Source organism: Crinia signifera, unplaced genomic scaffold (assembly GCF_055691185.1).
Source record: "Crinia signifera unplaced genomic scaffold, ASM5569118v1 HAP2_SCAFFOLD_61, whole genome shotgun sequence".
Lineage (NCBI taxonomy): Eukaryota > Metazoa > Chordata > Amphibia > Anura > Myobatrachidae > Crinia > Crinia signifera.
The window spans coordinates 30,409-47,329 of record NW_028142503.1 but is presented as its reverse complement, the minus strand read 5'-3'; the positions used below and the strand labels follow the sequence as shown (position 1 = coordinate 47,329).

The 16,921-nt window shown below is 48.2% G+C and overlaps 1 protein-coding gene across 1 annotated transcript; it reads left to right on the top strand.

The window, feature by feature from the left end:
• The first annotated feature begins 263 nt into the window (after positions 1–263).
• On the top strand, positions 264–16,768 carry LOC146055807 (uncharacterized). Its single transcript, XM_083168318.1, has 13 exons — positions 264–328; positions 419–472; positions 1,431–1,511; positions 1,903–1,980; positions 2,576–2,656; positions 3,048–3,125; positions 3,570–3,680; positions 4,268–4,352; positions 4,433–4,497; positions 13,726–13,939; positions 14,145–14,303; positions 14,819–15,072; positions 15,204–16,768. Exons 4-13 carry the CDS (start codon positions 1,917–1,919, stop codon positions 15,380–15,382), a joined length of 1,290 nt encoding a protein of 429 aa, XP_083024444.1. The 5' UTR covers positions 264–328; positions 419–472; positions 1,431–1,511; positions 1,903–1,916; the 3' UTR covers positions 15,383–16,768.
• Positions 16,769–16,921: the final 153 nt, after the last annotated feature.

Genomic DNA, 16,921 nt, shown 5'->3' with positions numbered 1-16,921 from the left:
GTGTTACTGGACTTGCGCAGAGAGAATTACAGTATCTACTGTACAGTAGATTTGGGTGTGTCATTTTGCACTGCCTCGCCTGCTGTGCACATGGGTTTGTCCATCTACTGTGGGGAGGATTTTGTCAGAGAGTGAAGCAGAGTAAGGGCATCAGTTCCTGCTGGAGCCTGTTCAAAAATACCCCTGCTTGCACGATACACCCTCTTTATTTTGTCCTTTTTTTTTTTGACATTTGCAGCTCCAGAAAGCCTCCCTGCCGCCACCCAGGAGGAGAGGGCCACCTCTGCCCCCACCCAGCTGGAGGAGGAGTCTGACAGCTCTGATAGTGGTAATCATTGTTATGGTCACTATTTTCTACTATTATTTAACTGTATACTGTATGACGATACTTGATACGTACTCCATCTTTTACACACAGGACGCCTGGTGATTGATACCAGTGCGGAGGAGCAGGAGTTGCCCAGTGCAGATGGTAAGTACAGTATTGTACTGTACAACAGCACACAGCATGTACCGGATATTACAGTAATTGTGGGCCCAACATGTGTACTTAATCACATCTGTGGGCCCACCATGTGAACCCTCTAATACTGTACAGTACTGTACATACTGTACAGCAGGGGTGGCCAAACCTTTCCTCAAGATCTACAGTACCAACAGTTCATGTTTTTCAGGCAACCCGTGGATCTGTATAGTAGGAATGAATGCAGCAGGTTTGAAAATGTGACAGTTACTGTACTGTAGTAATGACTGCAGCTGTGCTCCAGCTTGGTGATATGGAAAACCTGGACCGTTGGTAGATCTTGAGGACCGGTTTGTCCGCCCCTGCTGTACAGCAAAGTACAGTACAGTACTTGTGGTGCCCACATGTGTGCCATATACTGCACAGTACTGTAACTGTGGGTCCACCTTGTGCAACGGAAAATACTGTATAGTACAGTACAGTATCTGTGGGACCGACATGTGTACTGTGTAACACCTGCTTCACTCTCTGGCAAAATCCTTCTTACTGTAGATGGACAAACCCATGTGCTCATCAGGGGCCAGATTCTATAAGCTTCAAAAGAGATAAGTTTCACAGTGATAAACAGCCAGCCAATCAGCTCCTGCCTGTTATTTTTCAAACACAGTCTGTGACATGGCAGGTACTGTAGGAGCTGATTGGCTGGCTGTTTATCACTGTGAAACTTATCACTTTTAAAGCTTATAGAATCTGGCCCCTGGTGAGGCAGTGTTACTATACAGTACTTGTGCAGTTAGATTTGGGTGTGTCATTTTGCACTGCCTCCCCTGCAGTGCACATGGGTTTGTCCATCTACTGTAGGAGGCAGAATAAGGGCATCAGTTCCTGCTGGAGCCTGTTGAAAAACACCCCTGCTTGAGATTATACTGTACAGTGTCTTTATTTCGTCTTTTTTGTACATTTGCAGCATCTGAAAGCTTCCCCCCCCACCTCGAGGAGAGGGCCACCCTCGCCGCCACCCTGCCGGAGCCTAGTCCAAGCGCGGTCGGTAAGTACAGTATTGTAGGTACTGTACAGTACTGGTGTAATGCTGCATCTGCACGCCCGATATTATTGTACGATTGTACTGTATGCCTTAATTTAAGGCATACAGTACAATCCGATTCAATGTGATTATCGCATCGCATCACATGCGCCCAAATTGTATGCGATGCGATTTTCCATACGATTCAACATACAGTACAGTAGAATTGTATGGGAAAAAGGGTCCATGTCATTGTGTGTACTGTACCTTATACGGTACCTACTGTACTGTATCTGGGGTCCAACCATGTGGCACATCTGGATGCCTCAGCCAAAATAGATTTTGGTGACCATAACACTGTACAGTAAATTACAATATGTTGCAAACTAACCTCTTTTTCTGTTCTTTTCTGCAGTCCCACCCATCCACATGACCCTCCGCCCCCGCCCCCGCAGACCAACCGAACCATCCCACCCCAGGCCAGTGGCAGCTGGTAAGTACTGTACAGTACTGTACATTACTCTGATTTCATCTGGGACAGAGACAGCATGGAGTCTCTGAAAAAGGGGCTACTGTACATGGATTATACTGTCCATACTGTACGACTTCCCCTCTCCTCCCAGCATGGCGACTAGGGTGGCCAATCCCGGGGCATTTTTTCAATCCCATGATTCGGGATTGAAAAATGCCAGATCCCGGGATTCCCGGGATTGGCTCCCCATTAAAAAAAAAAAAAAAAACTCCCCGGCCGCCCCGCATATCTACTGTACTTACAGTACTTTTTCAAACACAGTCTGTGACATGGCAGGTAGGAGCTGATTGGCTGGCTGTTTATCACTGTGAAACTTATCACTTTTAAAGCTTATAGAATCTGGCCCCTGGTGAGGCAGTGTTACTATACAGTACTTGTGCAGTTAGATTTGGGTGTGTCATTTTGCACTGCCTCCCCTGCAGTGCACATGGGTTTGTCCATCTACTGTAGGAGGCAGAATAAGGGCATCAGTTCCTGCTGGAGCCTGTTGAAAAACACCCCTGCTTGAGATTATACTGTACAGTGTCTTTATTTCGTCTTTTTTGTACATTTGCAGCATCTGAAAGCTTCCCCCCCCACCTCGAGGAGAGGGCCACCCTCGCCGCCACCCTGCCGGAGCCTAGTCCAAGCGCGGTCGGTAAGTACAGTATTGTAGGTACTGTACAGTACTGGTGTAATGCTGCATCTGCACGCCCGATATTATTGTACGATTGTACTGTATGCCTTAATTTAAGGCATACAGTACAATCCGATTCAATGTGATTATCGCATCGCATCACATGCGCCCAAATTGTATGCGATGCGATTTTCCATACGATTCAACATACAGTACAGTAGAATTGTATGGGAAAAAGGGTCCATGTCATTGTGTGTACTGTACCTTATACGGTACCTACTGTACTGTATCTGGGGTCCAACCATGTGGCACATCTGGATGCCTCAGCCAAAATAGATTTTGGTGACCATAACACTGTACAGTAAATTACAATATGTTGCAAACTAACCTCTTTTTCTGTTCTTTTCTGCAGTCCCACCCATCCACATGACCCTCCGCCCCCGCCCCCGCAGACCAACCGAACCATCCCACCCCAGGCCAGTGGCAGCTGGTAAGTACTGTACAGTACTGTACATTACTCTGATTTCATCTGGGACAGAGACAGCATGGAGTCACTGAAAAAGGGGCTACTGTACATGGATTATACTGTCCATACGACTTCCCCTCTCCTCCCAGCATGGCGACTAGGGTGGCCAATCCCGGGGCATTTTTTCAATCCCATGATTCGGGATTGAAAAATGCCAGATCCCGGGATTGGCTCCCCATTAAAAAAAAAAAAAACTCCCCGGCCGCCCCGCATATCTACTGTACTTACTGTACTGTACATTGCGGTGCGGCCAGGGAGCCTGTCGGGGGGGGGGCGGGCGGGCTGTGGCGGTGAGCGTCGGGAGGGATGTCCGGCGTCCTGCGGGGGCGGCGTCCTTGGCTCTGCGCAGCGTGACCTCTGCAAACAAACCTACAGTTTTTCACTGTACTGTACTTTGCATTTTCACAGACAACCGTGAGAGGCTGCGGCTTCTCTGGCCACTTTTTCATAGGATGATTCGGTTTGTCTGCAGAGCTGTGGCAAACAGCCATCCTCTCCCCGAGGACCCAGTATCCAGAGGTAAATCATATTGCACTGTACTGTAGGTACAGTAGTAACTGGAATGCTGATTTTTGTGACCTCTAGATTTTAGTGACCTTAAATTTAGGCAGACACGATAATCTCGTCGATCACATCACATCCGACCAAATCGCATGTGATGCAACCAACGTGATCGTCCCTATTTTTACATAGGATGCAATGTTAAAATGGACTGAGTCCATTTTAACATACAGTACGTAGAATTTTATCGGAAAAAAGGGACCTGTTCATTTCCCTACTATCGAACTACGCACGGAGTTGGATATACTGTACTGTTAACCTGGCCAAGCCCGAAGCGTGGCGCCCCACGATAGAGCGTGGAATACTGTACTTTTTAACGAATCCGCGTGTGCTCGCCACGCTTCGGGTTTACAGTACAGTATATCCAACTCCATGTGTACTGTAATTGGATAGTAGGGAAATGAAAAGGTCCCTTTTTCCCCTATGTTTCTATACTGTACTGTAGTTACAGTACAGTACTGTACTGTATGTTTCTTAAAGTACAGTAGTTTTTTGCTTACTGTATCGTACAGTAATACTACAGTATCCTTTTTATTCCCCAACAGAAAACTTCCATCGCACCATGGCCAACATAGAAGCCACCATGCACCAGCTCGTGGACCATGCTTTTACGGTGGCCTTCCAACGGCTGTAATTTTTTATTTTTAAATGCTGTACATAAAAGGGTTTACTGTATGTTCACTACTGTAGTATTGTCTCTTTATTGACAGCACATGTGCGACAAGGGATATACTGTACAGTACAGTAGTCCAATCAGTGGGGAAAAGGTTACAAGGTGAGGAAGACACAAATTTTTTTTTTTGGAATTTTTTATTTTTTTGGGTTGGAGGGATGGAGGGGGTTACCATTACTTTGGAACACTGACACACACAGAGGTACTGTACAGTAAGCCTGCTGAAGGAAAATATTGGATGCAGTGGGGAAAAAGGTAACCACGACACAGAACAAGAAAAACCATGTTAACAAAACACACAACTTTTTTTTTGCTTTTTGGAATTTTGTATTTTTTGGGGTTTTTTTCCCTTTTTTGGAGGGATGGAGGGGGTTACCATTACTTTGGAACACTGACACACACCGAGGTACAGTAAGCCTGTTGAAGGAAAATATTGGATGCAGTGGGGAAAAAGGTAACCACGACACAGAACAAGAAAAACCATGTTAACAAAACACACAACTTTTTTTTTGCTTTTTGGAATTTTGTATTTTTTTGGGTTTTTTTCCCTTTTTTGGAGGGATGGAGGGGGTTACCATTACTTTGGAACACTGACACACACCGAGGTACTATACAGTAAGCCTGCTGAAGGAAAATATCGGACGCAGTGGGGAAAAAGGTAACCACGACACAGAACAAGAAAAACCATGTTAACAAAACACACAACTTTTTTTTTGCTTTTTGGAATTTTGTATTTTTTGGGGTTTTTTTCCCTTTTTTGGAGGGATGGAGGGGGTTACCATTACTTTGGAACACTGACACACACCGAGGTAAGCCTGTTGAAGGAAAATATTGGATGCAGTGGGGAAAAAGGTAACCACGACACAGAACAAGAAAAACCATGTTAACAAAACACACAACTTTTTTTTTGCTTTTTGGAATTTTGTATTTTTTGGGGTTTTTTTCCCTTTTTTGGAGGGATGGAGGGGGTTACCATTACTTTGGAACACTGACACACACCGAGGTAAGCCTGTTGAAGGAAAATATTGGATGCAGTGGGGAAAAAGGTAACCACGACACAGAACAAGAAAAACCATGTTAACAAAACACACAACTTTTTTTTTGCTTTTTGGAATTTTGTATTTTTTTGGGTTTTTTTCCCTTTTTTGGAGGGATGGAGGGGGTTACCATTACTTTGGAACACTGACACACACCGAGGTACTATACAGTAAGCCTGCTGAAGGAAAATATCGGACGCAGTGGGGAAAAAGGTAACCACGACACAGAACGATGAAAACCATGATAACAAAACACACAACTTTTTTTTTTGCTTTTTGGAATTTTGTATTTTTTGTTTTTTTTTTCCCTTTTTTGGAGGGATGGAGGGGGTTACCATTACTTTGGAACACTGACACACACAGAGGTACTGTACAGTAAGCCTGCTGAAGGAAAATATTGGATGCAGTGGGGAAAAAGGTAACCACGACACAGAACAAGAAAAACCATGTTAACAAAACACACAACTTTTTTTTTGCTTTTTGGAATTTTGTATTTTTTGGGGTTTTTTTTCCCTTTTTTGGAGGGATGGAGGGGGTTACCATTACTTTGGAACACTGACACACACAGAGGTACTGTACAGTAAGCCTGCTGAAGGAAAATATTGGATGCAGTGGGGAAAAAGGTAACCACGACACAGAACAAGAAAAACCATGTTAACAAAACACACAACTTTTTTTTTTTTTTTTTTGGGAATTTTGTACAGGTATTTTTTTTTATTTTTTTATTATTATTATTAATTTTTGTTTTGGGGAATTTTTTTTTTTAGATTTACTGTCTTTGGGGTGGGGTGTAGGAACAGCAGCACACACACTCGGAAAACCGACCGGTGAAGAGAAACACTTTGCAACTTTTTTATTATTATTATTATTATTATTATTATTATTATTATTATTATTATTATTATTATTTATTTTTTTTTATTTATTTTTTAATGATATCATGTTTTGTTGTTATTCCTGTATACAGTAGTAATGTATATTTGTACTGTACAGTATGTTTTGTTTTACTGTAGGTTTACTTTTGAAGGAACTGAGACAAACTCACGGAAAATTCAGTATTCGGTTAAAAGTACAGTACAGTAACACCACTGCTTCATCACCGAGTTGTGCACAAGGGAGGGCAAACTGTTGGCAACGGTGGTAACGGTTGCCTTACATGATCGAGGCGTCTCCATGCTGTTCTCCTCTTCATTCGTAGTAGTCCGTTGAGGGTATTGATGATGGAAGTTTTATGGTGCTTCTGAAGTATAATCCGTTTGCCACATCTTCTCATGATGTCTTTTCTTACATTTTTTGGCAGTGCAGATTTCCCATTCTTCCCATTGTAATTCACATGGTTTGCCCATGACAAATAAAGGTCATGTGGCACATGTTCTTGAAAAATAAATTGTGCATATCTGTTCAGTTGTTCATGTGCCTTTCCATAAAGCAGGTCGTCCGTTGCATCTGTGATGTCGCACAGTGGAATATTGGGCAGAACAGGTCCACAGTCTGTCTCGTTGTCTGGCTCTGCAGGGGTGCTGCACTGAGTGGGTGCTCGAGGAAGCTGCAGAGTCACTTCACCAAAGTCCATCACTTGGTGTGCTGTAGAAGGCAGTTCTACGTGTCTATTCACGACTATTGTGGTGTCCACTTCACTGGGTGCATTCACTTCGCCGCCAAAATCCACTTCACAGAGTGCACCCAGTTCGCTGAATGTAGACACTTCGCCCGGGCCATCCAATCCACCGAGTGCACCCAGTTCGCCAAATGAATTCACTTCACCCGGTTCATCCAATTCGCAGAGTGCATCTATTCTGCCAGGTCCATCTTCAATTCGACACATCTGCACAGCTACTTCATGGGTTTGTGGTGTTGCTTTTTTCACTGTGTTAACGATGATGTCTTCCATTGCGCAGATGATCCGGTCATTCACTGATGTTGTGATGGTGTGAGTCGCTGATTCGATGAGGGCATTGACTGATGTCATGATGGTATTACTTACCGATTTGATGAGGTCTTCTTTCACTGATTCAATGAGGACCTCCTTCATTGATTCAACGGTGTTCTTCAATGTATCTTTTAATACAGCATTTTCGATCTCCAGCCGATGTACCTTTTCTTGAAGCTCCTGTGCACCATGGTCGTCTTGCAGGTTGTCCATCAATTCTTTTGTTCCTGAAAGATTTCCAAAATCCAGCTTTCTTCTTGGTGAAGAATGTTCTTGTTGACCTGGGGTCGAAACAAAATCCAAAACAACAAACTCCTCATTTGGATCAATACTTACTGCCTGTACCAGTGTTTGATCAATGCTGACCACTGGTACAGGTACATCTTTAGCCAACACAGTCTCCAGCTTTCTTCTTGGTGAAGAATGTTCTTGTTGACCTGGGGTCGAAACAAAATCCAAAACAACAAACTCCTCATTTGGATCAATACTTACTGCCTGTACCAGTGTTTGATCAATGCTGACCACTGGTACAGGTACATCTTTAGCCAACACAGTCTCCAGCTTTCTTCTTGGTGAAGAATGTTCTTGTTGACCTGGGGTCGAAACAAAATCCAAAACAACAAACTCCTCATTTGGATCAATACTTACTGCCTGTACCAGTGTTTGATCAATGCTGACCACTGGTACAGGTACATCTTTAGCCAACACAGTCTCCTTGTATGAAGGACCAGCTTCAATATCTGTAATAGAGAAAGGGACGTTGTTATCGTTACCTACAATCTGCTCTAAAACACCATTCTTTGCCTTGGCATTTTTCCTTGGCTTTACTGTGACTGGAATGTTCTCTTTTTTGGCAGTAGTCTTCTTTGCCTTTTTGGGTGCATTCTGTGGAACCAATGCATCCAAGGCCAATTGTCTCTTGTTGGAACGTGCACTGCGTTTTCCATAGAATGTTGCACTTGATACATTCATTGTTGTTTGTCTACAAAAAAATAATTACACATGAAATTGTGTTCCACTATCCAGTAAAGCAGTTTTACAGTAGCACAATAATGTCCAGTAGATTACAGTACAGTACATGACTGTACAGTACTGTATGTACTGTACTGTCATGGCCGTAACTACTGTACCATACAGTAGGTGCAAGGGGTGCAGCTGCTATGGGGCCCAGAGCTGCAGGGGGCCCATCTTTACTGTTTAAGTAATATGTTAATAGAGTTACACAAAATGGCCGCCAAATGTCTAGGGGCCTCGTGGAAGCGGGGGGGGGAGGGAACACTGGGAGAGGTTTGGGAAAAGTTGGAAGCACGGCTGCACGTAGAAAAGACGGGGAAAGCAGGACCGAGCAACGGGGAGCGGATACCGTCGTTGCTGCTCGAGCGTCTCATTAGCTCGAGTGTCTCATTAGCTCGAGCGTCCCATTAGCTCGAGCGTCCCAGGCTCCGGGGAGGAGGGGTCGGTGTGCTATACGGGCAAGCGTCGGTCGCTCGATATACCGCCAAACGCCTAGGGGCCTCGTGGAAGCGGGGGGGGGGAGGGAACACTGGGAGAGGTTTGGGAAAGGTTGGAAGCACAGAGAAAGGACGGGGAAACCAGGGCTGTGCGACGGGGAGCGGGCATACAGTAGCCCCGGGGAGGAGGGGCAGCGTCGCTCGAGAGCGCTCGAGGCAGTTTCGCACGGAGGCAGGTTTACACAAAATGGCCGCCAAATGTCTACGGGCCTCGTGGAAGCGGGGGGGAGGGAACACTGGGAGAGGCTGGAAGCATGGCTGCACGGAGAAAAGACGGGGAAAGCAGGGCCGAGCGACGGGGAGCGGGCATACAGTATCCCCGGGGAGGAGGGGCAGCGTCGCTCGAGAGCGCTCGAGGCAGTTTCGCTCGGAGGCAGGGTTACACAAAATGGCCGCCAAATGTCTACGGGCCTCGTGGAAGCGGGGGGGAGGGAACACTGGGAGAGGCTGGAAGCATGGCTGCACGGAGAAAAGACGGGGAAAGCAGGGCCTAGCGACGGGGAGCGGATACCGTCGTTGCTGCTCGAGCGTCTCATTAGCTCGAGCGTCCCGTTAGCTCGAGCGTCCCATTAGCTCGAGCGTCCCAGGCTCCGGGGAGGAGGGGTCGGTGTGCTATACGGGCAAGCGTCGGTCGCTCGATATACCGCCAAACGCCTAGGGGCCTCGTGGAAGCGGGGGGGGGAGGGAACACTGGGAGAGGTTTGGGAAAGGTTGGAAGCACAGAGAAAGGACGGGGAAACCAGGGCTGTGCGACGGGGAGCGGGCATACAGTAGCCCCGGGGAGGAGGGGCAGCGTCGCTCGAGAGCGCTCGAGGCAGTTTCGCTCGGAGGCAGGGTTACACAAAATGGCCGCCAAATGTCTACGGGCCTCGTGGAAGCGGGGGGGAGGGAACACTGGGAGAGGTTTGGGAAAGGTTGGAAGCACAGAGAAAGGACGGGGAAACCAGGGCCGTGCGACGGGGAGCGGGCATACAGTAGCCCCGGGGAGGAGGGGCAGCGTCGCTCGAGAGCGCTCGAGGCAGTTTCGCTCGGAGGCAGGGTTACACAAAATGGCCGCCAAATGTCTACGGGCCTCGTGGAAGCGGGGGGGAGGGAACACTGGGAGAGGCTGGAAGCATGGCTGCACGGAGAAAAGACGGGGAAAGCAGGGCCGAGCGACGGGGAGCGGGCATACAGTATCCCCGGGGAGGAGGGGCAGCGTCGCTCGAGAGCGCTCGAGGCAGTTTCGCTCGGAGGCAGGGTTACACAAAATGGCCGCCAAGTGTCTACGGGCCTCGTGGAAGCGGGGGGGAGGGAACACTGGGAGAGGCTGGAAGCATGGCTGCACGGAGAAAATAGGGGAAAGCAGGGCCTAGCGACGGGGAGCGGATACCGTCGTTGCTGCTCGAGCGTCTCATTAGCTCGAGCGTCCCGTTAGCTCGAGCGTCCCGTTAGCTCGAGCGTCCCAGGCTCCGGGGAGGAGGGGTCGGTGTGCTATACGGGCAAGCGTCGGTCGCTCGATATACCGCCAAACGCCTAGGGGCCTCGTGGAAGCGGGGGGGGGGGGAGGGAACACTGGGTGCAATGAGCGTTTACATACAGAATACAGTTTAAAAATAAGGTATATTTATATCGAAATACTGATAGAAAAAGATTTACCGTTCAGGAACTTTTGCTAGTAGCACTTGAAACCAGCCGAGTTCCGTGAGGCCAGCAAAGATTTCAAATGCAAGCAGAAGTACAGGAACGGTATCAGGAAACTTCAAGAAGTCTTGAGAGGAGAGGAGCCGAACAGCAAGTCTGCTTACGAGGAAACAGGTTTGCCGAGTGGTAGCTGGAGTGCCTGGGGACGCCCTTTTTATGTGAAACAAACAAAAGGTTTTTTCCACGCCCAAAGCAGGTCCTGTGATTGGATTATGGAAATTGTTCACGCCCCAAACATATCTGCAGAGACCAATCTCAGGGTCTGGATCTTGGGCGGGAAAAACCTTTTGTTTGTTTCACATAAAAAGGGCGTCCCCAGGCACTCCAGCTACCACTCGGCAAACCTGTTTCCTCGTAAGCAGACTTGCTGTTCGGCTCCTCTCCTCTCAAGACTTCTTGAAGTTTCCTGATACCGTTCCTGTACTTCTGCTTGCATTTGAAATCTTTGCTGGCCTCACGGAACTCGGCTGGTTTCAAGTGCTACTAGCAAAAGTTCCTGAACGGTAAATCTTTTTCTATCAGTATTTCGATATAAATATACCTTATTTTTAAACTGTATTCTGTATGTAAACGCTCATTGCACCCAGTGTTCCCTCCCCCCCCCCGCTTCCACGAGGCCCCTAGGCGTTTGGCGGTATATCGAGCGACCGACGCTTGCCCGTATAGCACACCGACCCCTCCTCCCCGGAGCCTGGGACGCTCGAGCTAATGGGACGCTCGAGCTAATGGGACGCTCGAGCAAATGAGACGCTCGAGCAGCAACGACGGTATCCGCTCCCCGTCGCTCGGCCCTGCTTTCCCCGTCTTTTCTCCGTGCAGCCATGCTTCCAGCCTCTCCCAGTGTTCCCTCCCCCCCGCTTCCACGAGGCCCGTAGACATTTGGCGGCCATTTTGTGTAACCCTGCCTCCGAGCGAAACTGCCTCGAGCGCTCTCGAGCGACGCTGCCCCTCCTCCCCGGTGATACTGTATGCCCGCTCCCCGTCGCTCGGCCCTGCTTTCCCCGTCTTTTCTCCGTGCAGCCATGCTTCCAGCCTCTCCCAGTGTTCCCTCCCCCCCGCTTCCACGAGGCCCGTAGACATTTGGCGGCCATTTTGTGTAAACCTGCCTCCGAGCGAAACTGCCTCGAGCGCTCTCGAGCGACGCTGCCCCTCCTCCCCGGGGCTACTGTATGCCCGCTCCCCGTCGCACGGCCCTGGTTTCCCCGTCCTTTCTCTGTGCTTCCAACCTTTCCCAAACCTCTCCCAGTGTTCCCTCCCCCCCCCCGCTTCCACGAGGCCCCTAGGCGTTTGGCGGTATATCGAGCGACCGACGCTTGCCCGTATAGCACACCGACCCCTCCTCCCCGGAGCCTGGGACGCTCGAGCTAATGGGACGCTCGAGCTAATGGGACGCTCGAGCTAATGAGACGCTCGAGCAGCAACGACGGTATCCGCTCCCCGTCGCTCGGCCCTGCTTTCCCCGTATTTTCTCCGTGCAGCCATGCTTCCAGCCTCTCCCAGTGTTCCCTCCCCCCCGCTTCCACGAGGCCCGTAGACATTTGGCGGCCATTTTGTGTAACCCTGCCTCCGAGCGAAACTGCCTCGAGCGCTCTCGAGCGACGCTGCCCCTCCTCCCCGGGGATACTGTATGCCCGCTCCCCGTCGCTCGGCCCTGCTTTCCCCGTCTTTTCTCCGTGCAGCCATGCTTCCAGCCTCTCCCAGTGTTCCCTCCCCCCCGCTTCCACGAGGCCCGTAGACATTTGGCGGCCATTTTGTGTAAACCTGCCTCCGAGCGAAACTGCCTCGAGCGCTCTCGAGCGACGCTGCCCCTCCTCCCCGGGGCTACTGTATGCCCGCTCCCCGTCGCACGGCCCTGGTTTCCCCGTCCTTTCTCTGTGCTTCCAACCTTTCCCAAACCTCTCCCAGTGTTCCCTCCCCCCCCCCGCTTCCACGAGGCCCCTAGGCGTTTGGCGGTATATCGAGCGACCGACGCTTGCCCGTATAGCACACCGACCCCTCCTCCCCGGAGCCTGGGACGCTCGAGCTAATGGGACGCTCGAGCTAATGGGACGCTCGAGCTAATGAGACGCTCGAGCAGCAACGACGGTATCCGCTCCACGTCGCTCTGCCCTGCTTTCCCCGTCTTTTCTCCGTGCAGCCATGCTTCCAGCCTCTCCCAGTGTTCCCTCCCCCCCGCTTCCACGAGGCCCGTAGACATTTGGCGGCCATTTTGTGTAACCCTGCCTCCGAGCGAAACTGCCTCGAGCGCTCTCGAGCGACGCTGCCCCTCCTCCCCGGGGATACTGTATGCCCGCTCCCCGTCGCACGGCCCTGGTTTCCCCGTCCTTTCTCTGTGCTTCCAACCTTTCCCAAACCTCTCCCAGTGTTCCCTCCCCCCCCCCGCTTCCACGAGGCCCCTAGGCGTTTGGCGGTATATCGAGCGACCGACGCTTGCCCGTATAGCACACCGACCCCTCCTCCCCGGAGCCTGGGACGCTCGAGCTAATGGGACGCTCGAGCTAATGGGACGCTCGAGCTAATGAGACGCTCGAGCAGCAACGACGGTATCCGCTCCCCGTCGCTCGGCCCTGCTTTCCCCGTCTTTTCTCCGTGCAGCCATGCTTCCAGCCTCTCCCAGTGTTCCCTCCCCCCCGCTTCCACGAGGCCCGTAGACATTTGGCGGCCATTTTGTGTAACCCTGCCTCCGAGCGAAACTGCCTCGAGCGCTCTCGAGCGACGCTGCCCCTCCTCCCCGGGGATACTGTATGCCCGCTCCCCGTCGCACGGCCCTGGTTTCCCCGTCCTTTCTCTGTGCTTCCAACCTTTCCCAAACCTCTCCCAGTGTTCCCTCCCCCCCCCCGCTTCCACGAGGCCCCTAGGCGTTTGGCGGTATATCGAGCGACCGACGCTTGCCCGTATAGCACACCGACCCCTCCTCCCCGGAGCCTGGGACGCTTGAGCTAATGAGACGCTCGAGCTAACGAGAAGTTGACGCATTAGCAAATGAGTGCTGTACAGTACATCATTGTCAATTATTACCACCAACGTTGTTTTTTTTGGGGGGGGGGGAGGGGGGGGGTAAAGGTACTGTAACATTTTTTAAAAAAAATGTTTAATGTACTATAGTAATTTGTATTGCGAAAAAGTCCATGTACTGTATTTCTAAATGTACTGTCTTCTCTTCATACAGGGAAGTCTCTAGTACAGCTGTCCAAAATGCCAGTTAAGATCAACAAGGCGATGAGCAAAATAATTGCAAACATGAAAAAAGAAAATAAAACTACCAAAGAGATCCAGGCTTGGCTGAGGGAAAGTGGGATTGTAGTCACTTTACAAACAGTGCGCTATCATGCTTTCGAGAGAACAACGGCCAGAAAGGAAATATTTGCTCCAAAGTGCTCTTGGTAAGATCAGTGTTGTGTAGTAAATTACCTGTAATGTACTGTACTGTATTGTTTGTTAAACTGGTACTGTATAAACTACTGTACTGTACAGTATGTCCAGTAGTATTAACCTTTGCTGTACTACAGTAATATAGAACATGAAACGTTTCAGTCATTGCCTTGTACTGTACTGTACATTAACTCTTATTTACTGTGTGCACTGTAGGAGAGCTGAAAAAATTGTGGAGAAAATAACTCGTGAGAATGATGAAATCTCTGCTCGACAAATTAAAAACATCTTCAAAACAGAGTATGATTTTGACATATCACTCACCAGCATTCGAAAAATGCGTCGGAGAATGGGATGGAAATATTGTGCTACAAGGTACAGTACAGTAAGAGTTTTGTATAGAGCAGTAATGCGCGCCATTTCACATTAACCCCTTGAGTGGTGGGTTTTGCTGTACAAACCTACAGTACCAGGGCAGCGGCGGCAGAGCTTGATGCTACTGTTCCTCATAGTGACAATGGCGTCATGATGAGGGATTTTCGTGGCAGCTCTGGAGGACTCGGCCTGAGCACTCGCCAGCCCCCACAAGCCGCACCAACCATACCCGGCAGTGGGGGAGGGGTGGGGGAATTGACTGGAGGTGCTGCACCAGTGGTGCACACAAGGACACCACTGGCGTACACCTACTGTATAGTGGCATGCCTTGAGATTTTCCGGGACAGCCCACTGCACCAGCACAGCTGAATCCGGAAAATCTCCAGGCATTCAGTACAGTACCACTCAAGTGGTTAATACCTACATTATTTGCATACAGTACTGCACGGTTGTTTAATGATGTCTATAATACAGTACTGTATTAAATTACCTGTATATTTTTGTGCTGTTGACAGGATAACTCCCATGGTTAGAGATGTCAACAAAGAGAAGAGAGTGGAACAGGCACGTCGTTGGATTGAGAGCGGTGAAACTTTTCAGGATGTCCTTTTCACCGATGAATCCTCAGTTGCACTCGAGAGGTTCTCGCGAATGTCATTCCGTAAGAAGGACCATATCTCATTGAAGCCACGGCCAAAGCATCCACTGAAAGTCCACGTATGGGGAGCCATATCACGATTGGGAGCTGGCCCATTGTTAATGTTCGAAGGTACAGTATAGTACAGTATACAGTACCATGCGTTGTCTGTGTTTGTAAGAAATAATGTACTATACTGTACACTACAATAATTAAAATTGAATGCAGTGGTTATTAATAAACAATACTGCTTTTTTCTCTAGGGATCATGGATAAACAATTCTTTCAAGAAAGAATAGTAGAGGGATGTATGGTGCCATATGTGCGGAAACGTTTCCCATCGCATCATAGACTATTCCAGGACAATGATCCTAAACACTCTGCCTCTGCAAAATTCATGGAAGAGAAAGGCATCAATTGGGAACGCACACCACCAGAGTGAGTATTGCTTTAATATTGTACTGTACTTTTATGTTCTAAAAGAAACATTATTGAAATACCTTTATTGTATCATACTGTTTACTTTAGATCCCCGGTCATGAATCCAATTGAATTGGTATGGGCTCAAATGAAGTATTACATCAGGAACACTGCGAAGCCGACAACAAAACAGCAGCTGTTGGATGGGATCCGTAAATTTTGGCAAGAAGTGCTGACACCGGACATTTGTAATAATTGCATAAATCATCTATATAAAGTATTGCCTGTTATAGTCAAAATAAATGGACAACCCAGTGGTATGTAGTACTGTATTAAAATAGTATAGAAGTACTTAATCAGTCTGTTTTCTGTGTGTTTCTCTATGAACCCCCACCCCAAAATACTGTATAATAAAAATAAAAGTTGTGTGTGTGATGTTACAGTACTGTACAGCAGTGTTGCAAGCAAGGGGGTACGGTGTGGTACAGAGTACTGTACAGTACCTGTAAGAAATACAGTATGTTGCAGGTACGCAGTACCACTTACTCCCTGACCCACTGTCAATTCTATTTTTAATTTAAGTCTAAATATAATACATCCGCAGCCCGCCCACTCAGCGTTATGATTGGCGTAGCTACCGCTACTGCTGATTTAGCCTGTCACACTGACAGGCATCTGCAGTGGCGATAGCATGAAGAGCAGGCTCCACAATTGTAAGCACAATCTGCCCAGCTCTCCGCCAAGCAAGAGCCAACCGACCCCCAGTCATTTCCTGCTTCTCATTCCCTGTCTCCTGATGCCACGCCACTATTGTCATTTAGGGCCTTATTCGCATTCACTCTTTCTGTCACAATTCTTCTTAGATGGACAAAACTGCAGGTGGGGCAGATGTACAGTATAATGAGCAGAGAGAATTAGATTTGGGTGAGTTACAGTATTTTGTTTCTGTGCAGGAAAAATACTGACTGCTTTATTGTTACACTGCAATATAGAGCTTACTGTACTGTACTTTGAAGTACAGTACAGTAAAACCCCACCCAAATCTAATTCTCTCTGCAATAGTAAAATCTACCCCACCTGCAGTGCACATGGTTTTGTCCATCTAAGAAGAATTTTGTCAGAAAGAGTAAATTCGAATAAGGCCCTTAGTCACTCTTCTAGCTTTGTGTGACCACGAACACTCATGACACATGGCCACACCCATACAGTATTTGGTAGAGCCCATGAGTACTGTACCACCAAGAAAAAAATTCTACCTGCACCACTGCTGTACAGTACCTTTTGTTTATTATTCTGTCCTGCACCTTGCTACTGAACTGTACCTTGTCCCCTCTGATTGTACTGTATGCCATATTATCCATCTGTTGTCAATAAAAGTATTTTACTGTACTGTACATGTGGATAACAAGTAGAAAAATGTTGATTCGGTGCAATGTACTGTACTGTAGACAGTCTGTTTTACTGTATTTGTGTGTCTTGCTGAACCCCCACCCCAAACAAATAAAAAAAAAAAAATAATCTGTGTGTGATTTTTTTTTTTTTTCTATTCTGTACTGTACTG

Excerpts from the sequence above, each read along its gene's own strand:
- LOC146055807 (XM_083168318.1), top strand. The coding sequence starts at position 1,917 with ATGACCCTCCGCCCCCGCCCCCGCAGACCAACCGAACCATCCCACCCC. Across the intron at positions 1,981-2,575 it reads CCCCAGGCCAGTGGCAGCTG|CATCTGAAAGCTTCCCCCCC; the intron begins GTAAGTACTGTA and ends GTACATTTGCAG. Across the intron at positions 13,940-14,144 it reads TTTGCTCCAAAGTGCTCTTG|GAGAGCTGAAAAAATTGTGG; the intron begins GTAAGATCAGTG and ends TGTGCACTGTAG.